Raw genomic sequence first — 24465 nt, 5'->3', positions numbered from 1 at the left:
ACAAGGGAAAGTTCCTTCTTCAAGTTCCCTTCTCAAGAAGAAGGGGGAGGGAAAATCAAATCTGTGCCCTCCTCAATTCTGTGACTCTTATACATGTCAGGCTTCTGCTTATTCAGGCAGAATAAGACCTAGGCCTGGTGTGGAAGGAACACTGACTGCTGTACAGTGAGCCTTACACCAGCCCAGGAAGCTTCCTGGTGGACTTGGTGCTACAGACTTCCTGTTGGGCTTAGTCGAAGTTTGTCTGTCCGTGTGTCTGTGTGTCTATTTATACCAAAGGCACTGTTCTGTGTTCTCTTCATCTGTAAAGTGGGAATAACAGAGGCACCAGCCTTGCAATATTAGCTGAGGTTAAGTGGGTACATTTATATTACGGTCTTTGACTAGTAATTAGCATCTAGTAAGTGCTCAATAAAAGAAGCCGTCATCATCGTTCCTAGTGATGTAGGTTGAGTATCTCTTATCTGAAATTCTTGAAAACTCGTGTTGTTGTTGTTGTTGTTGTTGTTTTAATTTGAGGATTTTTTTCCACTTTTAAATATTTGAGTACACATAAGAATAATTTGGAGTTAGGACCAAAGTCTAAACATAAAATTCAATTATGTTCCATATAGAGCATGTATAGTACACACAGCCTGAAGATAATTTTTAAATTTTAATTATTATTATTTATTACAATTTATTCACTTTGTATCCTGGCTGTGGCCCCTCTCCCTCCCTCTTCTCCCCCTATGCCCCTCCCCCACTCCACTGATAGGTGAGGACTTCCTCCCCTTCCTTCTGATCCTAGCCTATCAGGTCTCATCAGGAGTGGCTGCATTGTCTTCCTCTGTGGCCTGGCAAGGCTGCTCCCCCTCCAGGGGGAGGTGATCAGAGAGCCTGCCACTGAAGATAATTTTATGCAACATTTTTAGTGTGCTTAGAATTTGACTGCAACACCTCATGTGAGGTCAAATGTGGAATTTTCCACTTGTAGAGTCAATTCAGCAATACAGTGGTTTCAAATTTGGGAGTATTTCAGATATTGGAGCATTTCTGATTTTGAAGCATTCCAAACTTTCATTTTTTTTCTGTTTTTTCTCTTTATTAAAAATAGATTTTCCCCTCACATAATATATCCATAAAGTTTCCCGTTTCTTTACTCCATCCAATCTTTCCCCACCTCCTCTCCCATCCAGATTTTTGGGGATAATAATAAATATATATAATCAAATAAAACAAAAACTAACACATCAAAATGGGACAAAACAAACAAATAGAAGGAAAAGAGCCCAAGAGAAGGCACAAGAAACAGACTCGTTTGTTTACATACTCAGGAATCCCATAAGAACATTAAAATGGACCATAATGTATATACGAAAGACCTCTAGGATAAAAAGAGAGAAGAAATGAGAAGAGGAAGAAGAGGAGGAGGAAGAGAAGAGAAGATATATATATATATATATATATATATTAGGTAAAAAGTTAAAAAGGGGTAAAAAGAAAAGCTCTGACAAAACATTTTAAGACAAGAAACCTCCAAAGATGCCATTGAGTTTGTTTTTTGTTGGCCTTGTACTGTTGGGCATGCAGCCTACACTTAAGAGTAGTTTGTTTACTCAGTGAGACTCCCTTAGATGAAACTAAATTGTGGGCATTTTCTTAATCTATTTTATTGAGTTCTTATACCTCTACCTCTCTTCCAACCCTTATTCCAACCTAATCCCTTCCAACCCCCCAACACTAGGTAAGAGAGAAAGAAGGTTAAAGAAGAAAGGGGCCGTAGACCTTTATAGTCTACTTCCTGCTGATTGGGGAACGTAAAATTCCTTGACACAAGTCCAGTCTCCATAGTTAGAAGAGCCAGCAATCCAGCCACAGCAAACACAGCAGCAGGACAAACAGGCAGCAACAGGAAGAGTAGCAGCTGCCACAGACCCTCTCAGGGCTCTCCTCTTTATACCCTCTCCAGAGTCCCCAGACTTAAGCTCTCTGCAGCTGGCAAAGATCACACCCCTGCTAGTGCATGAGGCAAATCATAATCTCCTGCTGTGAAGCAGCCTCTTACTCCACACCTGGGATTAAAACGAAAACATAATAACATAACATCACTAGAAACCAAGATTCTCACTAAACTAACTTTTCACTTGCAAGTAATTATCGATCGGAGATAGCTTCTGGGTTAGAGATTGGAGCATGTGTTCACTTCTACTTTCAGCTCTAGGACCCCATCTGGAGCAGGTCCTGTGTAGGCCCTGCTGTCTCAGTCTCCATTGAGTTCATATGTGTGTTGATCCTGTTGATTTGGAGGGCCTTGTTTTGTGGTGTTCTTCATCACTCTCTGGCTCTTAACTCTTTCAGCCCCCTCTTCCATGAGCCCCCTGATCCCTGAGGAGAGAGATTTGATGGAGACATCCCATTTAGAACTGTGTTTCAAGGTCTCTCTGTAATTTGTGACTATGGGTCTCTGTACTTGTTCCCATATGATACAGGAGGAAGTTTCTCTGATGATGGCTCAACAAGGCACTTATCTATGAGTGTAGCAGAATATCAGTAGTAGTCATTCATTGATATTTTTCTTTTTTAAAACAACAGTATTTGGTTTTACCCTAGGTCCCTGGCCTCTCTAGTCTCAAGTTCTTAAGTCAACCAAGCCATGTGAGATATGAGTTCTATTTTGTGGAGTGGGCAACCAGAATGACTACTGTTAATCAAAATATAATACTGGATAGAATATTTCTTAAACAAACTAACCTTGGCTGGAGAGATGGCTCAGAGGTTAATAGCACTGTCTGCTCTTCCAGAGGTCCTGAGTTCAATTCCTGGCCACCACATGGTGGCTTACAACCATCTAGAATGTGATCTGGTTCTCTGTTCTGGCATGCAGGTGTACATGCAGATAGAGCACTCATATACATAAAATAAATAAATAAATCTTTATTTTAAAAAACCCACAGAGCATATAACAGTACCTCTATTAGGTCTAGAGTGAGGCCCAAGAATGCCCCCTAGGCACTAGCTAGAAGTCTTCAAGACAGCATACTCAACATATCGTTCTTAGATGTTAGCAGAGTCAAAGCCCTGAATGCTGTGCCTAGCATCAAGAAAAAAAAAAAAATTCTAAAAGAAACGATACTTACATAAGAGCTAGAGGATTGTACTTGACATAGTAAAACCAGGTTAAAAATCAAGTCTCCTGGTTCAGGAATTAGGGGGTGTTTGTTGCTCGGAGTAAAAGTTGCTATTCATTTATTAATTGTGTAACTAGCAACCCTAATTATATTTGAAAGTCTTGGAGGCAGCGTCAGAAATAGTCTTTGGTTAGGAAAAAGGTAAAGTTTTTTTAGGTAAAGAATTTGCAGGGTAGACAGTGTAAAGCAACAGTGCAGTAAACCTAGAAAGCCTTGAATTAAGTTTGCTATTCTTTTCAATGGCCTTGAGATCTTTCTGTTATTATTATTCATCTAAGTTCTTTTTTTATTTTGGTTTTTCGAGACAGGGTTTCTTTGTGTAACAGCCCTGGCTGTCCTGGAACTCTGCAGACCAGGCTGGCCTCGAACTCACAGAAATCTGCTTGCCTCTGCCTCACAAGTGCTGGGATTAAAGGCGTACACCACCACGCCTGGCTTCATCTAGCTTTTTAAACTTTTGGTTATTAATACTTTGACATCAGCGGAAACGAAGTGTCTTTTAAATTACACTTCTATTTGTGTGTGTGCGCACACATATGCACATGTGTGAACATGCCACAGTACATGTGTAAAAGTCAGAGGACAAATTGTGGGAGTCTGTTCTCTCCTTCCACCATTTGTGGGTTCTAGGGATCAAACTCAAATCATCAGGCTTGATGGTAAGCACCTTTGCCCGCTAAGCCACTTTACTGCCTCAGTAAATGGTTGTTGGTAGTTATTGTTATTTTGGTTTTTGATACAGAGTCTCTCTATTATGTAGCTCCAGGTGTCCCGGAACTCACTTTGTAAACCAGGCTGGTCCTAAACTCACAGTGATCCACCTACCCCTACTTTCACTGTGCTGGGATTAAAGACATGTGCCATGCCCAGCACCACTACATGTATTTTTTAATCTTTTTAAAATTGTATTTTATTGAGGGAATAATGGGAGTATTCATATGTGGATTTTAGAGGACAACCTTCAAAAGTTGGTTCTCTCCTTCTACCATGTAAATCCTAGGAATTGAGTTCCTGTTGACAGGGTCAGGTCCCTGGAACAGGAGTTATAGACAGTTCTGAGCTGCCATGTGGGTACTGGGGATTGAACCCCGGTCCTTTGGAAGAGCAGACAGTGCTCTTAACTGCTGAGCCATCTCTCCAGCCCCCACCCTGATTTTTAAGAGGAAAAAAAATATTGTTTTTTGAAATAGTAAACAGAAAGCCATTAACTGTAGCAAATCATGATGAGTATTGATTGGATTATCTCTTTTGCTTTTTAGCTCTATGACAAAATTAACACAAAGTCTTCACCACAAATCAGGAATCCTCCAAGCGATGCAGTACAGAGAGCCAAAGAGGTAAGTGACATATTTTTCTGAAAGTACTTATTAGCATTGTCACATCTGCTACCTTTATTTACTGAAGACATTTGTGCATGTTAAGAGGCACACTCTTTAGGATCACAGTTTGACTCATACCCAGGTTATTATTGCTAAGTTTATCATTGTACATCCATGCAGCAAAGAAACAGCAACAGTAGTTCTCAGATTTCTCCTTCTGGTTCTGCTGTGTGAGTTATTGCAGAGATATTGAAAAATAAAATTCACCCAGAATCCCATCATCCTAATAAAATGGTTTCCATTTTTGTGTCTTTTTCATTGTTCATTTGCATATAGAATTTGATGTATAGTATTTGGGTGTAGTAGTGTGTAATAAGCATTTTATGCCTTTATTTGGCTTTATAAGTATAGCATATGCCTGTATAATTTTTTTCTACTACTGGAATGATTTAGAAATTACCCCTTTAGTAAATACTTTGTTTTATTTCACTGTTTAATTGTCTAAAGTTTTTTGTGCAATCATTTCCCTTAAAAAATATTTCATATAAGTTGTGATTACTAAACGAAAGAGTATTGGAGACATAATGCCTTTTCTAGCAGATTTTGTTTTGTTAAGACAAGATCTCACCATATAGCCCATTATTGGGATGACAGGTTGAAACACTCCATTCACCTTCCTAGCAGATGTTAAACATGAGTTTTGCTAAAATATATATTGTATATGGTTATATACTCACTAAGAAATTAGACTGTGCTGGCTGCCAGGCCCCTGCTCTCTTGCTAAGGCTAAGATAAGAAAAATCTTAGTTTGCCCAGCAAGTATTCTTTGAAAAGAATTTTACCATCAGGCAGGAATCACGAGTCACTGCCCAATCTTGACAAATCCCAAATAGACAGCTGCAGAAACACTCTGGGGACCGTCCTTTGACCTAACTATATAGTTGAAGAATTTCCCCTAGCTTAGGAGATAACACGTCTGTACTTAAGATCACAGGCCATGAAAGTAGCTAGGCAAAGAGAGAGTTTGTGCTTTCCCATTGTTGTTTCCTAGAAGAGAAGCTGAAAATACACCAAAGAGAACTACTTTAATCTCAATAAGCAATATGAATTAACTACATAACCTGCAGTTATGAACTGGGCATTTGAATAAGAAACACTGCTAAGGGTGGAGAGGTGTTTGTTTGTTTGTTTGTTTTTGGAATTCGATTTCTTCATTCCGCCTATGTGTTTCGTTTGTCCCCTGTGATTAGGTGGCAGAGCACCCTCTGTGGTGTGGTAGGATGCTGAAATCTGAGACTCAGGCAGAGGGGGACCCTTTCTGAAGTTCTTGAAGGTTGATGTAGGAGAGTCCTAGAGAGGCTGGGTGCCCCTTACATGAGTGGTGCTGAGGCAATCCTAGACGGGCTGGCTCCATGCTTAAGAATTAAGTTGAGTGCAGCATAGAGGTCTCTATGGACCCGTCCACCTGCAGTTAGAGCAGTCACAGGTGCCTACTCAGAAAGACAGAGGCCCTGCTGTGGGCTGGGAGCCCCAGGTTAAGGTTAACAGATGAACTCCCTTCCTGGGTGAAAGGGAGAAGTTCTGAAGAACAGTTTACTTGCAAGCAGCCATTTCAGCAACTCAAAAGAAATGTTAATGCCTAATTGGTGAGGAAAGTTTGAGTGCAGAAGAAAAGTGGCAGAAGGGGTTTAAATATTTTAATTTGGTCTGTGTTCTCCGGAATTTCATCAAAGCCTTTGGTAGAAGCATGGTTTTCTCTATGTTGGAAGAAAAGCATCGAAAGAGCATTATTCTAACCAGGCCGCAAGGAAAATTACTTAAGCGTACTCCTAATTAATTATGCTGGTTAATTAGCATTCTTTTGTATGTTGTTTTCATTGAACCTATGCCATCTTTTTGAAGGAACTAGTAGCGCTATTATATTGTAAATGACAAGTATTAACTTTTAGTACAAATTGATTTGGAGAGCAAATTTGTAAGACTTTTGTATTAAGCTAAGTAGCTTAATGTAATAAATATGTTACAAACTTTCTTATTTAGTTTGTAGTATTTTGTTACTTTTGTATCATCAGAGCTGGGTAATGAAGGCAAACAATTACTGCATTTGTTTCATTTTATTTCTATCCATATCATTCTTATATTTTAATAACCTTTGAACTCAACAAATGTTTTGAAAGTAATCGCCTTTTCTGCTACAGAAACACTCGTGATTTTTAATTTAAAGGAGTTCCATGCTTTGTAAAGCTCATCTCATTTTGTACTAGTATGTATCTTATTTTTTTTCTAGGTATTGGAAGAAATTTCATGTTACCCTGAGAATAATGACGCAAAGGAACTAAAGCGCATTTTAACACAACCTCATTTCATGGTAAGTAATACATCACTAGACATGAAACACAGTTTCATAAGAAGTTTTCAATAACCTGCATAAAATATTGCTCATGTCATCAAATGTATTTTTATCCTTATACAGCCATGTCACCTACTGCTGGGATGCATTTTGAATAACATGTCATTAGGCAATCTGTCATTGTAAGCACATCATAGTGTCCTTACAAGAGCCTACGTGGTATATGCTACTAGTGTAGGCCAGGCTCTATGGTGTATAGACATGTATATGGCATAGTCCTGGGAAGCACCTCCCTTCATGATGAGTAAAACCACATGCAGTTTAACAAGCAGTAGAGAAATGGTGAAATCGAGAGCCACCATAAACACAAGCCTGTGCCAGGATAGCACAACATACATCTTTATAGGGAAATGTGTTATTTCTTTGTTTTCATTGTGTTTTTTAAGTTTTGGCTTTGATTTATTTTTGACATAGGAGCTCACCTAGCAGCCCAGACTAGCCTCAAATTCAGGATTCTCCTGCCTTGGCCTCCTAAGTACTAAGATTATAAACATGCATCACCCTGATAAACTTTTCCTAAGTAGAAGGAACACACCGTAAAGGAATAAACAAAAAGTATAACACAGTAAATCCCTCTGCCAGTAACAGTCTAATGGTCCATAGATAACTACACTATGCTTTCATCTGGCTGACTGTGTGGGAGGTTTGTTTACACGAGCACCACCACCACAGACATGCAACTAGGCACTGTACCACAAAGTTGCTAAGCCCAAGGAATTTGTTGGCTTCAACATACCCTGTTTATATAGTGTGTCACTGACTGAAATGTCACTCTGTTATTCATGACTACAGCATCTCACTAAGATTATAATCCAAGGTAATAGCAGATATTTTGATTTTATTACTGGTGTTGACCCTCGTATCACAGTTGTAAAAGTGCCGCTTGTGAAGTGCCTCTTCAAGGACTGCGTAGACCTGAAATAAGGATCTGCTTCTTTATGGTTTTTCCATCACTCACTGGAACTCTATGCTACCTAAACCACAAAGAACTAAAGTTGAGGGCAATTCTTTTTTAATAATAGTTAAAAGAAAAAAAACTGGCTTCAGTTTTTGCATTATATTTATTTAGTGAGGCACATGTGCCACGATGCACACAGGGAGGTCAAAGAACAAGATGAAGGAGCCTTCCTTTCACCACGTGGTTTCAGGGACTAAATTCAAGGTGTCCTTGTTTTAGACAGTATAGAATCCTTGCACTTTTTCATTGGTTTTTTCAAAAAAAAAAAAGAAAAGAAAAGAAAAAAAGGAAATCATACTTGTATTTAGCCAGTTAGTAGAAACCTGAAATAGCTAAGAAACTTTTTTGTAGAAAAAAAACGTCCACTGCTGCTATCTATCTACTGTGTACTTCTCTGCAAGTCAAAAGAAAAACTGCAGGGGTTGACAAGATGGCTCTGTGGCTGAGACTGTCTGCTGTCTGCCAAAGGGCCCACGGCCGGTTATCAGCACCCATGTCAGGTGGTTCATACCTGCTGTAACTCCAGTCAAAGGGGGATCCAACATCTTCAGCCTCCAAAGTCAGATGCTCACAGGTATATAGACACAGACGCATAAGAAAAACAAGACATCATTTTTCATAAGAAAAAAAAAGCACAATTACAGCTGGAAATCTATGCTAAATATAACATTTTTTAAACAGTCACGGGTGTAGATACAGAATATATGCAAAGAGTTGAAAATCCAACTACCTTCCCTCTAGGTGAAAAATGTCACTTTAAAACCTTGTTGTTCTGGTGACAACTGTTTCTTTTAAATGCTAGTTTGAAAAATAAGAGTTACAATCAAACATATGTATGTATCGTATGGATAGCTGTGAGGTTTTTTTTTTAAGTGCCTACTATTTCACTCTACATGAAATATTTCTCAAACTTTAACATTGTCCTTCTAAGAAACCATTTGAAAGAAGCAATTTTCTATTTCCCCTCCTTAATTTTGCTAACTTTTTTTAATGACCAAACTCAAGCACATCTCTGGGAATGTTTAATTCCATTTTATCTGGTGGTAGTGAATTAGAAATACAATTCTGTGTCTGGGTGAGCACTCTTTTTTTTTTTTTTTTTCTCATTCAGCTTTAGGAGAATTTATTGTAATCTTGTAAACCAATTTCTGCTCATTAATTAAAGTTTTTTTTTTCACTTAGAAAATAGATTTTTTTTCAATCTTTTAATTTAAGTCTTCATTGAGAAGTCAGCCATAATCTAGTAAGTCTGTTCTTAAGTGTTTTGGTCTTTTTACTGTACAGCTATTAATATACTTTGTTCTGTATGTTTAGCATTTTAACTATTATAAAGCAAGAGGACTTTCTTTTCTGGCCCAGTGTATTTGGTATTGTGTAAGCTTCTTGTACCTTCATAGGCATATGATTCTTTAGATTAGAAAAATTTCTGTAACCTTACTGAAAATATTTTCTGGGCCTTTGAGCTGATATTCTTCTCCTTCCTCTCTTTCTACTATTCTTAGGTGTGGTCTTTTTATAGTGTCTCAGATTTCCTGCTTTGTGTCAGGAGTTTTTCAGATTTGAAATGCATATTCATTTCTTCTATGGTATCTTCAAGCTTGGATTCTCTGTACTATCTCAGTCTATTCATGAAGCTTACCTCTGTACTTCCTGTTCACATTCCCAAATATTTCATCTCCAGAATTTCTTCTGTTTGTTTGTATTTTTTTTTTTGGTTGTTTGTTTATTTGTTTTTCTTTCTTTGTTGCCTCTATTTCATTTTCAGGTCTTGAACAGTTTTTTGTTTTTTTTCTTTCAACTGCTTCTTTGTTTGTTGTTTGGGCTTTTTAAAAAAGGAATTTATTTATTTTCTCCAACTGTTTGTATTTTCCTGAATTACTTTTTTTAATTAATTTTTTACATTAATTACATTTTATTCCCTTTGTATCCCAGCTGTAGCCTCTCCCTCACTCACTCCCAATCTCACCCTCCCTCATCTCCTCCCTGCCCCTCTCTAAGTCCACTGATAGGGGATGTCTTCCTCCCCTCCCATCTCACCCTAGCTTAACAGGTCTCATCAGGACTGGCTGCAATGTCCTCCTCTGTGGCCTGGCAAGGCTGCTCCTCCCTCTGGGCAGGGGGTCAAAGAGCCAGCCACTGAGTTCATGTCAGAGACAGTCCCTGTTCCCCTTACTAGAGAACACACTTGGACACTGAGCTGCCATGGGCTGTGTCCAAGCAGGGGTTTTAGGTTATCTCCTTGCATGGTCCTTGGTTGGAGAGACAGTCTCAGAAAAGTCCCCTCTGCCTAGATATTTTGATTCTGTTGCTCTCCTTGTGGAGCTCCTGTCCTCTCCAGGTATTACTAACTCCCCCATCTTTCATATGGTTCCCTGCACTGTGCCCAAGGTTTGGTTATGAGTCTCAGCATCTACTTTGATACACTGCTAGGAAGAGTCTTTCAGAGGCCCTCTGTGGTAGGCCCCTGTCCTGTTTCTTGTTTTCTCCTTCTTCCAATGTTCATCCCATTTGTCTTTCTAAGTGAGGATTGATCATCTTACCCTGGGTCCTCCTTCTTGCTTAGCTTCTTTAGGTATACAGATTTTAGTATGTTTATCCTATCTTATAGGTCTAGTATCCACTTATAAGTGAGTATATACCATGTGTGTCTTTCTGCTTCTGGGATACCTCACTCAGGATGATCTTTTCTAGATTCCACCATTTGCCTACAAATTTCATGATTTCCTTGTTTTTCATTACTGAGTAGTATTCCATTGCATAAATGTACCACAATTTCTGTATCCATTCCTCCATTGAGGGACATCTGGGTTGTTTCCAGATTCTGGCTATTATGAATAAAGCTGCTATGACCATGGTTGAACAAATGTCCTTGTTGTGTACTGGAGCATATTTTGGATATATGCCTAAGAGTGGTATAGCTGGATCTCAAGGAAGCGCTATGCCTAATTGTCTGAGAAAGCGCCAGATTGATTTCCAAAGTGGTTGTACAAGTTTACAGTCCCACCAGCACTGGAGGAGGGTTCCCCTTTCTCCACATCCTCTCCAGCATGAGTTGTCACTTGAGTTTTTTATCTTGGCCATTCTGATGGGTGTAAGGTGAAATCTCAGGGTCATTTTGATTTGCATTTCCCTGATGCCTAAGGACATTGAGCATTTCTTTAAGTGTTTCTCTGCCATTCGATATTCCTCTACAGAGAATTCTCTGTTTAGCTCTGTTCCCCATTTTTAAATTGGATTGCTTGATTTATTGCTTTTTAACTTCTTTAGTTCTTTATATTCTGGATTTTAGCCCTCTGTCAGATATACAATTGGTGAAGATTCTTTCCCAATCTGTAGGCTGTCATTTTGTTCTGATGACAGTGTCCTTTGCTTTACAGAAGCTTTTCAGTTTCATGAGGTCCCATTTATTGATTGTTGCTCTTACAGCCTGTGCTGTTGGTGTTCTGTTCAGAAAGTTGTCTCCTGTGCCAATCAGTTCTAGGCTTTCCCCCACTTTTTCTTCTATGGGTGAGCACTCTTTTACAGCTGAGATGTGTCAATGCCAAACTCAGTTTGAATCCCACCTTTGTTGTTAAAGTCATTTCTAATTACTCTAAATCATATTAACTTTCTCTTTTTCACTTTCTATTCCTATGTGTGGTATTCTAATACAAGCTGGCCTGCTGAAAATGTCACTTTCCCTAGAGAATGGGCCTGGGCAGTCTCTTTTGTCTACCCTAGTCTCAGTTTAGGTTCCTGAGCTTGTGATCTCATTCAATTGCTGTTGTCCTCTGTATACTAGAGAAGGAAAATAAAAAAGACTCGGTGCCCTATCAGTATCCTCAAGTTTGAACAATCAAAACTAACAGGAGTTAATTGCCCTTGATATCATCTTGTTCACTGATATTGCATATGTGGGGGCCGTGCTTCTCCAGATTATAATTCATTCCTCTTCAGATATCACGTCTTCTATGGGATAAGTGCGCCTGAATTCAGGCAAGCCTCAGGTTAAACTCCAGCCTTACTGCTGTGAAATAACCGTGAACCTGAGCCTAAACTCTTTTATTTGGAAAAAGGACTAAATATAGATTTGTCTACTGTGCTTCACCTGTTTTGTCATGACATAGCTTAATGCCTCACCAGTGTTAGCTAATGGGGATTATTACTTCCCCCACAGTGTGTCATCTGCTTGTGAACAGAACTTTGTAACATCTCAGTAAAACGCTGAGCACCATTTGGCCCATTTGTAAGCAGTTTCACTTCAGCACTCGTTGCTCTGTGCAGTGGTGTTCCCCACATTTTTGGACAGACCTATCTGACTATAAACTGCTATATAACCTGAGCTACTTCGGAGAATTATATAGGCTTATTTCAAACTAGTAAATCTTTTAGATTTGATAGAGACTAAATAAATAAAATAGAACATACTCAAATACGACCTTTTTAATGGGGTAAGTTTTTTTTCCAGAAAAAAAAAATCAAAGCTCCTCACAGCTTATCTACCTTCGAAGCCTGGTGTGTGTGTGTGTGTGTGTGTGTGTGTGTGTGTGTGTACAGACATGTGTTTTCATTTCTCATTTATCTTGGAGTAGGATTGCTTAAGCCATATAGATAGAGGCGTGTTCCTGCCTCTATCAGTAAACATCTTCAGAAATGATTCCTCAAATTCCTTGAATACATAGCTCAGTACTTAAATGACATCTTTACTCATTTTTTTAAAAAATATCTAAGTGCCTACTGTGCTCCAGGTATACTATGCTGGCCACTAATGATCTAGTTGTGAATAGGAAAAACACAATCCCAGCCCTCATGGAATTTCTCATTTCAGTGAGGCTAGAAGCCGGGGGTGGATAGATGATTAGAAACAGACGGAACACATCAATTAACTTAGTAACTTTATACAGTGATAATAACTATGAGGAAGAGATGGTGGAGGCCACAGCAAAATATGAGCTATGTTATATCCTTTTGGGGAAGCCCTTCTGAAAAGTTAGCTAAGCTGAGACTTGTTATAGGAAGAACTGGGCCCGTGAATATCCAAGCAGGAGGAAGTGGCTGAAGGAAGTTGTGTAGGTTCAAGGAGCAGAACTAAGTCAATTAAAGATGGGCCTGAGTGAAAGGAAAGAAAGTAGTACAGAGTGCCTACAGAGCTTGACAAAGGCCAGAACAAGAAGGCTTTTCCAGACCCTGGTAAAGAGTGTAGGGTTTTCTCCTGGTTAAAGTAGTGATTGTACCGAGTGATTGCAAGCAAGAAAATATGATCCAATCCATGCTTTCAAGGTTGCTCCTGGACATAGTTGCACATTCCTGTAATCCCAACATTTAATAGGCTGAGGTAGGAGGAGTGCCCACAAGTCTGAGTCCAACCTGAGGTATATAGGGAGTATCAGGCCACCTAAGGATACATGCCAAGGCACTGTCTCAAAAAGAATGGGGTGGAAGATGCTGGATTTCACATGTTTAAATGGACTGTAGGAGAGAGACCAGTTGGAAGACATTGAAAGAAAAGATGGAGGCTTAAAGAGGAAGGTGAGGATGGCAGCAGATGGGCAAGTTAAGATTTCATGTTGGAGATGGTAGGGAACAACAAAAATTGCTTAGAATCGGGATGGAAGGTTGTGCTAGTCCCAATAGTAGAAATTGTCCTGTAAGGTAAATAGTTGTTTAAAGTCACCCACCTCTCAAATATAGCCTCTCAAAGGTGAAAGCCAGATCTTGCTGGCTCCTAAGCTCAGGCTCTTAAAAAGCAGACGATTTGTAATAAAAATGAATTTCCCTCTGAGCTTACATTGAACAAGTATACATGTGGATATTATCCCTTACAAGAAATAAAATTCTAAAGTACATATTAAATAAGCTTTTATGTACTAAAGTTTTTCTCCTAAACATTCTGTTTGTTTTCTTACATATTTTAATAATGATTTTTAAAACCCTATGTTTTTTTTAAATGTAGCTATGTAGAGATATTTTAATAAATGTAATATTTTTCTTTTACCGATGTTCCAGTGTTGTTCTTAGCATATTTGTGATTTAATACTTAATTTGCTCAGTTACCTGGACTTTGCTTTGCTTTCTAATCATTATAACCAGAGTATTTAACTCTCAGTTACCAAGTACTTAAAACATGGACACCTTGAAAATAACTTAAAGGAGAGGAAATAAAGGGACCAGTGTGAGGGTTCATCTGGTAAAGCTTGATGACCTGAGTTAAATCCCAGGAACCCACATGGAACAAGGAGAGAACCAAGTCTTACAAGCTGTCTTCTGCTCTCCACACATGTGCCATGGCAAGCATATTCATGGGTTCAAACACATGTGCAAACACAGAAAGTAAGCAAACAAATGTGAAAAAAAACCTAAGAGAAAAAAATAAGGATAAATTTAAGCTTTGTATTGAGGCTCAAACCTGCTGTCCAGTACTCAGGATGCTGAGACAGGGTTGCAAACTCTTGGCCAACCTGGTTATATAGCAGGATGTGTCTGCAAACAAACAACCAGCTATTTCAGCCTAGTACTAATTGCTCAGTCATATAATACACTTAAAGGAAAATGGTCAAACTTCAGTTTCCTTATTTTTTTATCTTATATATTCTTTTTTAACCTTATTCTAAGCATTTTGTACATGTTCCCCCTCTTCTGTTTGCATGTGAATTAGAACCAAGGATTTCGTTTTTATTGTGTGGCAGCAATCATTAACAGCAGCACATTCTAGTTAATATCAAATAGGACCTTATTTGGCAACATAATTTAAACTTTTTAAAAATTCAGTTTGACAGTGCTTTATGATTGAGAATAAGCATTCTTCCTTGTAAATAATATATTAAACACAGGTAAAGCCGCATAAACATTTTACCCAATTCATGGGACTTGGGGGCTGACCTCTTCTTTGTGAAAGCTTGCCTGTGTTTACCATTAAGACAAAGCATGGTGAGTCATAAAAGACATCGCTATTTTTGAGATAGTGAACCTGATCTTAACAAACCAATTTCTCTAGCTAGCCCATTCCTGATTTGGTCTCTCTGCTCTAAATCCTCACTTCTTTGGTGGCTACAGTTAAAGCACAGAAAGATTTGCCCACATGGTCCAACCTCCACACTTAGTAGTTACAGTCTCCAGTAGCTACTTTAAAGCTGTGTGCATTGTTGGTGCCCTTCAGCCACCCTCACCCAAACCTGCTGTTGAGAACAGCAGCCTGGGATGGTGGCAGTATTTCCATTAGAATCAGAATAAATAGATTACTCTGATTACCTACAAGGCAACACCATCTTCTTTCTTGCATTGTTGGTTGGTTGGCTGGCTGGCTGGCTTGCTGGCAGGCTCTGGTTTTGTTGCGACAAGGTTTCTCTGTGTCGCTCTGGCTATCCTGGAATTCACTATGTAGACCAGGCTGGCCTCGAACTCCTAGAGATCTGCCTGCCTGTGCCTCACCAGTGCTAGGATTAAAGGTGTGCACCACCGCTGCTCAGCTCCTTTTCTTGTTTTAACACATCATTACTTTATTTTTGCCTTGTATGCATGACTTTTAAATAGCTAAATCATGGCTCTGATCAGCCTTTTAGGATATCATTTCAGATGCCAAAATACTATTTAATTGCATTTCATTATCTGCGCATATCTTATTACCACACCTATTACAGATGAAAATGAAACCAAGTTTAGAGTTAGCATACACACGTTAATCTGTATAAAGATCCAAGCAGACCAATAGTCAGTTGTAAGTTCTCTTTGAGCTAAAATTTCTCATGCTTATTACAAAGGGTTTATGATGGAACAGAAAACAGAAGTGTATCCTTTTTTTTTTTTTAAGAAATAAGAGATTTATTATTGAAGTTCACCAACGTGACATACAGATGTCAATATAAAGAAATAATTTTCCTTTGTTAGTAAGTTTTACAAAATGAATAAGTGATCATTTTCAATTTAGGGCATAGCTCATTTGGTAGAGTGCTTCATTCATTCCCAGCACCACATGAAGCAATTATGGCGGTGTGCCCCTGTAATTCTGGAACTTGGGAGGTAGAAACAGAAGGTAAAAGTCATCCCTTTCCTACATAGTGAATTCAAGGCCAACCTGGAAGATATGAGACCTTGTCTCCAAAATAAATGCTAATTGTCAGATTTATCCAAGGGTTCCAAAAACAAAAATGAACAAAACATTTCAAAGGTTTTCATTTTGAGATGAGATGGCTCATCAGGCACAGGCACTTTTTGCCAAATCTAACAACTTGAGTTCAGTTCCCAGGACTCACATGGTAGAAGGAAAGAACTAGTCCCACAGGTCACCCCTGTGACCTCCACACAAACACCATGGCACATATGTGTACTCATGCATGTGTTCACACATATACACAAACAGTAAATATAAATATGTATAAAAATTTAAATTTTGAATTGTATAATTTGTGTGCTATTTTAGGAAATTAAGCAGTGCAGCCAGTCCTGATGAGACCTGGTAGGCTAAGGTCAGATGGAAGAGGAGGAGGACCTCCCCTATCAATGGACTTGGAGAGGAGCATGGGAGGAGATGAGGGAGAGAGGGTAGGATTGGGAGGGAGGGAGGGAGGGGACTACAGCTGGGATACAAAGTGATAAACTGTAATTAATATAAAAAATAAAAAAACAAAGGAAGAGCAATAAAATGAGTTAAAAGCAGAAGGAGAGGGCAGCACTGGTGTGTTGGGGATAGAGCAGCATCTACAGCTGGTCTGAGTTTAGACAGAACTTTTTTTTGAGGACGTTATACAGAATATTTTTTATCATTTTCTTTACCATTCCCTCCCTACCCATCCAACTTCATGTTCTTTCTCTTAAAGAATAAAAAGAAAAAATCTCTAAAAGAAGAGTATCAGTCTCAGAAAAGACCCCTGTGCCCAGGCTTTTAGGATCTGTTGCTCTCCTTGTGGAACTCCTGGCCTCTCCAGGTCTTACTATCTCCCACTTCTTCCATAAGATTCCTGTACTCTGCCCAAAGTTTGGCTATGAGTCTCAACATCTGCCTCAATACCCTGCAGGTAGAGCCTTTCAGAGGCCCTCTGTGGTAGGCCCTTGTCCTGTTCCCTGTTTTCTCCCTCCTCCAATGTCCATCCTCTTTGCCTTTCTAAATGGAGATTGAGCATCTTAGCCAGAGTCCTCCTTCCTGATTAGCCTCCTCAGGTGTACAGATTTTAGTATGGTTATCCTATATTATATATCTAATATCCACTTATGAGTGAGTATATACCCTGTGTGTCTTTCTGCTTCTGGGATACCTCACTCAGGATGATCTTTTCCAGTTCCTACCATTTGGCCTTCTCTTTGATCACCCCCCCCCGAGGGGGGAGCAGCCTTACTAGGCCACAGAAGAAGACAATGCAGCCACTCCTGATGAAACATGATAGACTAGGGTCAGAGGGAAGGGGAGAAAGACCTCCCTTTTCAGTGGACTGAGAGAGGGACACAGGTGGGGAAAAGGGAGGATGGGTTTGGGAGGGGAGGAGGGAGGGAAGGGGGATACAAAATGAATAAACTGTAATTAATAAAAGTAATTAAAAATAAAAAAGAAAGAAAAGAAAACTAGTATCGTAAGTATTTTAATTACAGCTGTACAGTTTTCATCATATTGCCTAAATCATGTTATAAATTATCTCCATCCTTTAGACTATATAAAAATATTATAGTAGACACCAGCGATGTCACTGTGTAATTGTCCATTCAGTTGTATGAAGCTGAAGGTCGTGTGTCCTTCTTGATCCATGCTTCTCCATTTCCATTGCCCAACCTACTAGTAGGTGATACTAATTTCATCCTTTCATTCATATCACAGAAAGAGGCTTATTGAGTACAGTAATTATTACATAATGTCTTTTACAGTTTATATCCATTTAAAGCCCCATGCAAATTTGCTGGCTCTTTTTATAAATTATTCTTTCTGCAAAATTATTCAAAATTGCAGTATATCAGCTTTGATTTGAAAATGTGCGTTAATTACAGTTTTGTAGCCTAACACCAGATGACACTGCTAACCCTGGTAATTGACAGTTCCATCCATTCATTGATTTGCTCCCTCACCTGCTCATTCTGTGTTTAAAAAGAAATCCATCTATCATGATAATTTGCCACAAAGAAATTGAGGTCTGATAGTTTAGAGGTGTAGTTCGTTTGGAGTCTCTTTAGATGAAAAAAAAATACTTTTGAGAAGCAATTTTACATGTGTTCATGTCACAGATTTCTGCTGGAATGGAATAATAATATTTTCCTTTTTTCATAAAAATGCCAGGCCTTACTTCAGACTCATGATGTAGTGGCACATGAAGTTTACAGTGATGAAGCATTAAGGGTCACACCTCCCCCAACCTCTCCTTATTTAAATGGCGATTCTCCAGAAAGCGCTAACGGAGACATGGATATGGAGAATGTGACCAGAGTTCGGCTGGTACAGTTCCAAAAGAACACAGATGAACCAATGGTAAGTAGGAAAAGTTTGAGTTAATAGTCAACTAACTTTACCCTGTACAGACTGCTACTCAAAGAGAAAGGAAAGGAGGATGGAGACTGATCATGGGTGGTCCCAAAGAAATCAGTTTCCAGATCATCAGTTCTCCTGCCCTTTTCTCCAAGAATTATTCTACCCGACACCAGGTCTCAGACATTCTGGCCATCACAGCTCTACTGTAACAATTACTTTTCAACTCTCCAAGAAGAGGTACATTACTCCAGAATGTAAGAACTATCTCATAGAGCAAAGAATGAGGGCATTTGAAGTATTAGCATTGTAAAAAAAATAAATAAATAAGAAGAATGATGATGTGAAATAAAGATTTCAGTACTTTGCGTATCTTTTGCTTCCACCAAAACTCAAAGAAAAATCATTCAGGATGCATTCAGAGACCTGAACAGTGTTGCTAAAATAAGATTTCTTCCACTCCCGTCGACCTGCTCCTCCATTTCCCCATGCTGAGGCGTACAGTTAGAAGACAACTGGTGCTGTCCCTCCACTTACTCTTGGGAGCATCGTAGATTGAGATGACCAAGGAAGGGCCCCGGGGTAGTCACTGTGCAGATGGAAAGGACGGGGAACTAAAGTGACACACACAGCTCAGGCAAACAAAAGAAAACGCTCAGAATCCTGGTAGTAAACAAGGCACTGCAGCTGGCTGACAGGCAGCATGGTAAGTGGTGAAGCTAGGACCATACAAGTACTGAATGATATGTTATAGTGGTCTGGTTTTTAGCCTAAAAACAGCAAAAAGCTGTTGAATGTTTTTAGTGTGGAGCTAGATTAGGTTTTCATTTTAGAAAACTAGCACTCTGAAAACTGTATTATAGAGTTTAGGGAGATGAAATAACCAAACCAACACTGCCATAGTACAGGGAAGAGGTGCTGGTACTCAGAACTAGTAGAATATACGTCAAGATAGAAAGAGTGAAAGAGCTAGGCATGGTGACCCATGCCTGTAATCACAGCACAGAACTGTGTAACAAGTCCCAGGTCAGTCTGCGCTAATTGAGATCCTGTCTCAGAAAAGGAGTGAATGAATGAAGGTAAATCAGTAAGGCAAATAGTAGGTTACAGTGAGAGAAGCGGGAATCAAGGACGGCTCTTAACCTTCAGGTTCATACAATTGAATGCACAAGGAGACAGTGACATTGAGGCAGAACACTGGGCAACTTTCAAGACTGAGATGGGAGCACATTTCTAGGGGGGAAAACATTCAAATATATGCATTCATATCTTTTCTTCAGAGCTTTAAAGAAAGCAAAATACCTATTTAAGAAAGTTGACCAATTGCCTTCCAGATAATGAAGAAATACAGAAGAGCAGGTCTATGACCAAAATTTCCAGAGAGCCCTCAGGTGTAGACACTGCTGTGTGTATTCTTGTCCATTGTTCTTTGTCAGTTGCCTTACCATTATCTGGCAGCACACAGGGGGCATGCAAATCGGCTACCTGCTTGGTACTCTCTAGGCTTAGCAACCCTTGGTTTTAAGAGCATGGGTGGCAGCAGGTTTCGAGGCCTTGTACATATCATTTCATATCCATGGACTTCAGGTTATTCACCTCTAAGAAGCACACTGGCTAAATGATCTCGAGGTCCCTCAAAACTGTAAAAGTCAAGTGTTTCATTTTATGCTTTGATTCCCCCAGTGAGCAAACATTGAAAGTCCATATGATACATCACTGCATGAGATACCTGTGATGGAGGGGCAGATAAGACGTGGCCCGTTCCTGGAGCTCACTTCCCACAGTGTAGTCCTCTCTAAGCAGGTTGCAGCTTAGCAGTCTTATAGCCCCAGTAACAACAGAGCTGGAAGGCTGTTCATGGAAAGGAAAGGTAGGAGGGCTTAATGTTCAGCCAAGCAAAGCAGACAGAAAGGTGTAAGGGGCCACAGGGAGGTCCCAGAGTATCTTGTAATCATATAATCCAAAGCAAGCTAATGGCAGTTGCTTGTCCTTTGGATGAGGGCTGACTAAACCGATTAAGAAAAAGTCCACACATTTCTCTCTGAGTTAGTTTTTCAGAAAGCAAAAATTACCTTGAATCACTCCTTAGAAGTCTCCTTTGAAAGGCTAATCTCGCTCGTGATCTTGGTGATGGCATACATTTTCACTGGCTGCCACAAAAACAGGAATTATTTTATGTAAAATATATAATAACAAACAGAATAGAACTCCATTGCAATTACTATGACTGTTTGCCTGTTCACTTGTCTTCCACATTGCTCCGTATTACTGTGCAGATTATGTCTACATGACCTCTCCTGCCTAGGGACGCAAGTGATACAGACATTCCCTAACGGCGCTACCTTTCCTTTATACCCTGTGTTTTCCCAGTTTGCAACACTGTACTCAGAATTATTGCCCTATTGATTGGGACTGTCACAGTTAGAAATGACAAAGACCATACTTTAACTAGGAGGACTCCTTTTACACAATAGGAGGACAGCTCGTGTAAGCAATGAAAGACCAGGTATATATGCCACCCTCAAAGTCCTCAAGCTTTGACAGGTTCAGGAGTAGATGCCCATTCCAAGCTAAGCCAATGCATTCCCTGAAGACAGAATATGAGTCACTTCTTCTCTGCAGAGAAATTTGGGGGAAGACAGAATAAAAAAAAAAAAATGTTGATACAGTCGGTTTGAAGTAAATTTCTCCAGCAATGAAGATGTCTGGCTCCTTTACTGTTGTGCCTAAAAGAGTGTCTGGCACTTAGTAGGTTCCCACTCATGTTAGTTTAGTTAATACAGAAACCTTTTCACTTTAAGGATGGAATCTCTGTTGCACCATTATTTCCCTTATGAAACTCAGTTTGACGTACGCATTTGTTTATGGCATTTTCACAGAATACTTGTCCAAGGAATCACGCATGCTGATAGAATATACAAAATGGAAATGAAACAACATTACAACTGAATATTAGGACCAGAATCCTTTCGTGAACTGTACTTTTTCGCAGCGCTTGCCTAAGTTTATCTGAGAGCTTCCAAATAGGAACCATGCAAAAAATATATTTTGTGGCATGGTTCTAATTAAGCTAGACTATAAATTCTCAGAAAATTCCTTGAAGCTTCCTGACAGAATGTTATTCTCCAAAGAGGCAAAATTGAATACCTACTACTAACCTCTTCGAATTCAGGACAGCCTTCCTATAAACTAATCTTGTTAAAAGACACATAAATCGGTGGCACTCCATATCCCTTCCCATGAAGAGAAGAGTGTACTTAAATCTGAAGAGTGTACTGAAGAGTCAGCATTATTTAGCAGCAGCACACCCCCCCCCCATGACATTCTTAGGATCAACCAAATCTACTGCAAAAATATGTTTATGGAAGGTGATCTTTTAATAGTGAAGATTGAAAAGTAAAATGTAAAATAGCTTTAAATATCACTGTGAAACTCAAGCTTCTGGCCCTCTCATCTGAAACAGATGCAGTTGTAACTAATATTCAATTCTGTGGGAGAATGGCTGGACATCAAGCAATAAAAGACAGAGATCTTTGAGAGAGGGGATACAAACCCAGTAACGCTTACAGTTGTCCCGCCTTACTGCCTTCAGAGAGTTTCTGAGCCAGTGCACCGGAGGGAGTTCTGAAGCAAAGCAGGCAGAGTGCCCAGATTGAGGGAATGGAGCTAAGAATCTGGAGAGACCAGCAAAAGTGTCTTTCAGAAATAGACCAAATAAAAACATCTGTAGATAACCCAAAGCTAAGAAGAAATGCAAGAAACGCACTTTATAAAAAAAAAAAAGTTTCAAAATAAGGATAGGAAAGCTATACCACTGAAAAATAAAATAATACCTAATATAAATAATAATATGAGGGCCTGGAGTGATGGCTCAGTGGATAAGAACACTGTATGCTCTTCCAAAAGACCCCGGTTCAATTCCCAGCACCCACATGGCAGTTCACAACTGTCTGTAATGCTTATTCCAAGAGATGTGACACCTTCACACTAATGCACATAAAAAATTAAATAATTTAAAAAATAATATGATATAAAATAATATACCACTCTATTCAAATGAAGCTGAAGTGAATAGCAAAGTTTATTCTCAGACCACAGTGAAAGTGAGTTAGAAAATTTTTCCTTCTTTATTTAATCACTTTACAGCCTGATCTTGCCCACCCCTCCCTCCTCTCCTCCCAGTCAAACCCTCATGCACCCCTCCCCTCATTCCTCTTTCTCCTTCTTCTCAGAGAAGGGCCCCCCAAAAGGTACCAACCAACCCTGCCACCTCAGGTCACAGCAGGACTAAGCGCATCCTCTCCCACTGAAGCCAGACGAGGCAGCCCAGCTAGGGGAAAGGGAGCCAGAGGCAGGCAACAGAGTCAGACACAGCCCCCTACACCCATTGTTAGGACATGATGACCAAGGTGCACTTCTGCTACATATGCATGCTCTTTGGTTGGTGGTTCAGTCTCTGTGAGCCCCCATAGGCCCAGGTTAGTTTACTTTGTAAGTCTTCTAGTGGTGTCCCTCCATCTCCCTCTATCCTTCCTCCCACTCTTCCACAAGACTCCCCAAGCTCGGCCTATTACTTGGCTGGGGGTCTCTGCATCTGTTTCCATCAGCTGCTGGATTATGCCTCTCAGATGACAGTTATGCCAGGCTCCTGTCAGCAAGCATACCAGAGTATTATTAATAGGGACAGAGTTTGGCTCTCTCCCGTGCAGTGGGTCTCAATTTGGGCCAGCCATTCATTGGCCATTTTCTCACTCTCTGCTCCATCTTTATCCCTACACTTCTCATAGGTAAGACAATAACAGATAGAACCCAGGCATAGTATTGCATACCTGTAATCCTAGCGCTCAAGAGGCAGAACCAGGAAGAGTGTGAATTTGAGGCTAATACAGCCAAGACTCAAAAATAAATAAAAAGCGAAAACAAATTTAAAAAAAAATAAGATATCTCAAATACTTGAAAACTAAGCAATACAATTTGAATTAAGCCATAGATAAAGAAGAAATCAGAAGCTAAATGGCATTTTGCAATTAATGAAAATTAACTACACTGCATCAGATTTTATGGATGCCACTGGAATAGTGCTTAATAAGGAGAAATATATAACACTAAATGTATTTTAATATTTAAATATATTTTAAATGTTTTAAAAATCAGTGACCATGTCTCAAATCTCCACCTTAAAAAAATCAAGACAAAAGAGAACAAATTAAAGCCAAAATGAGTAGAAGACAGAATAAGAATCAATAAAAATAAATGAGAATAGCAATATAGTTCAGTGGTGAAATATTTGCTTAGCACCTGTGAGGCCCCGAATTCAATTCTGAGTCCTACCAAAAGAAAGAGAGAGAGAGAGAGAGAGAGAGAGAGAGAGAGAGAGAGAGAGAGAGAGAGAGAGAACGTAGAAATCAGTGGAATAGAAAACAAAAATCTCAACAGCTTCAATCAAATCAGACTAATCCTGAAAATGACCATATGACTATTGCATTAGTGTATCCTGAAGAGATGTAAAAAAAAAAAAAAAAAGTCTCTTCATCCCAGACAGGCTGCAGATGATTCTACATAGATTTTTCCCAAAACAATGAAAAGGAATGAGCTCTTCACAGCTCATTCTATAAAGCCAGTGCTACGTTATAAAACCAAGCAATAATATTACAGGAAAAGTACAGATTAGAATCCCTCATGAATATAGATGCAGATTTTTCTAAACATAATTTTAGCCAAGCAAATTAACAAAAAATGAAAACACTAATATATGCTCCTTTCAACAGTGTATGTACTAAAATATTAACACAGAAAATGATGTACAAATACATTAAATGTCCCAGATCTTTTTTTAAAAAAATTGTTATGATTAAGTACAGAATTGAACCAGGAATGTCATTTTGTTTTTTGATTTTTGTTTTCATAATTGCTAAAACTGTATGGAGTGCAGTGGAAGGATGCATGAACAAATTGGTGTTTCTAAACAATGCAATACTATTCAACAAAGACAAAAATTTTGCTGTAGGTGAATTAATTAGAGGAATTACAAATCATTAGAGAATATATAGAAAATGAAGACCCTCTATTATTTCACACACAAATTTTTCTATAACAGAAATGCTACTTGATGGTGTTTTGATTGCTATAATAGCATGAGTACATTTATGTAGTACATTTTAATCTTTTAATTACAATTTTTTTCGTAT

The 24465-nt window shown here is 39.1% G+C and overlaps 1 protein-coding gene across 13 annotated transcripts in view; it reads left to right on the top strand.

The window, feature by feature from the left end:
* Cask (calcium/calmodulin dependent serine protein kinase) overlaps positions 1–24465 on the top strand; it is a 350715-nt gene that overhangs the window by 283605 nt on the left and 42645 nt on the right. For all 13 annotated transcript variants that reach the window (XM_060375163.1, XM_060375171.1, XM_060375166.1 and 10 more), the window contains 3 exons: positions 4430–4507; positions 6777–6857; positions 18092–18280. In XM_060375163.1, the coding sequence (XP_060231146.1) occupies positions 4430–4507; positions 6777–6857; positions 18092–18280 (348 nt within the window). The remainder of the gene's footprint in view (positions 1–4429; positions 4508–6776; positions 6858–18091; positions 18281–24465) is intronic.

Source organism: Meriones unguiculatus, chromosome X (genome assembly GCF_030254825.1).
Source record: "Meriones unguiculatus strain TT.TT164.6M chromosome X, Bangor_MerUng_6.1, whole genome shotgun sequence".
NCBI lineage: Eukaryota > Metazoa > Chordata > Mammalia > Rodentia > Muridae > Meriones > Meriones unguiculatus.
The sequence above is the reverse complement of the archived record's forward strand: the minus strand, read 5'-3'. Positions and strand labels throughout refer to the sequence as shown.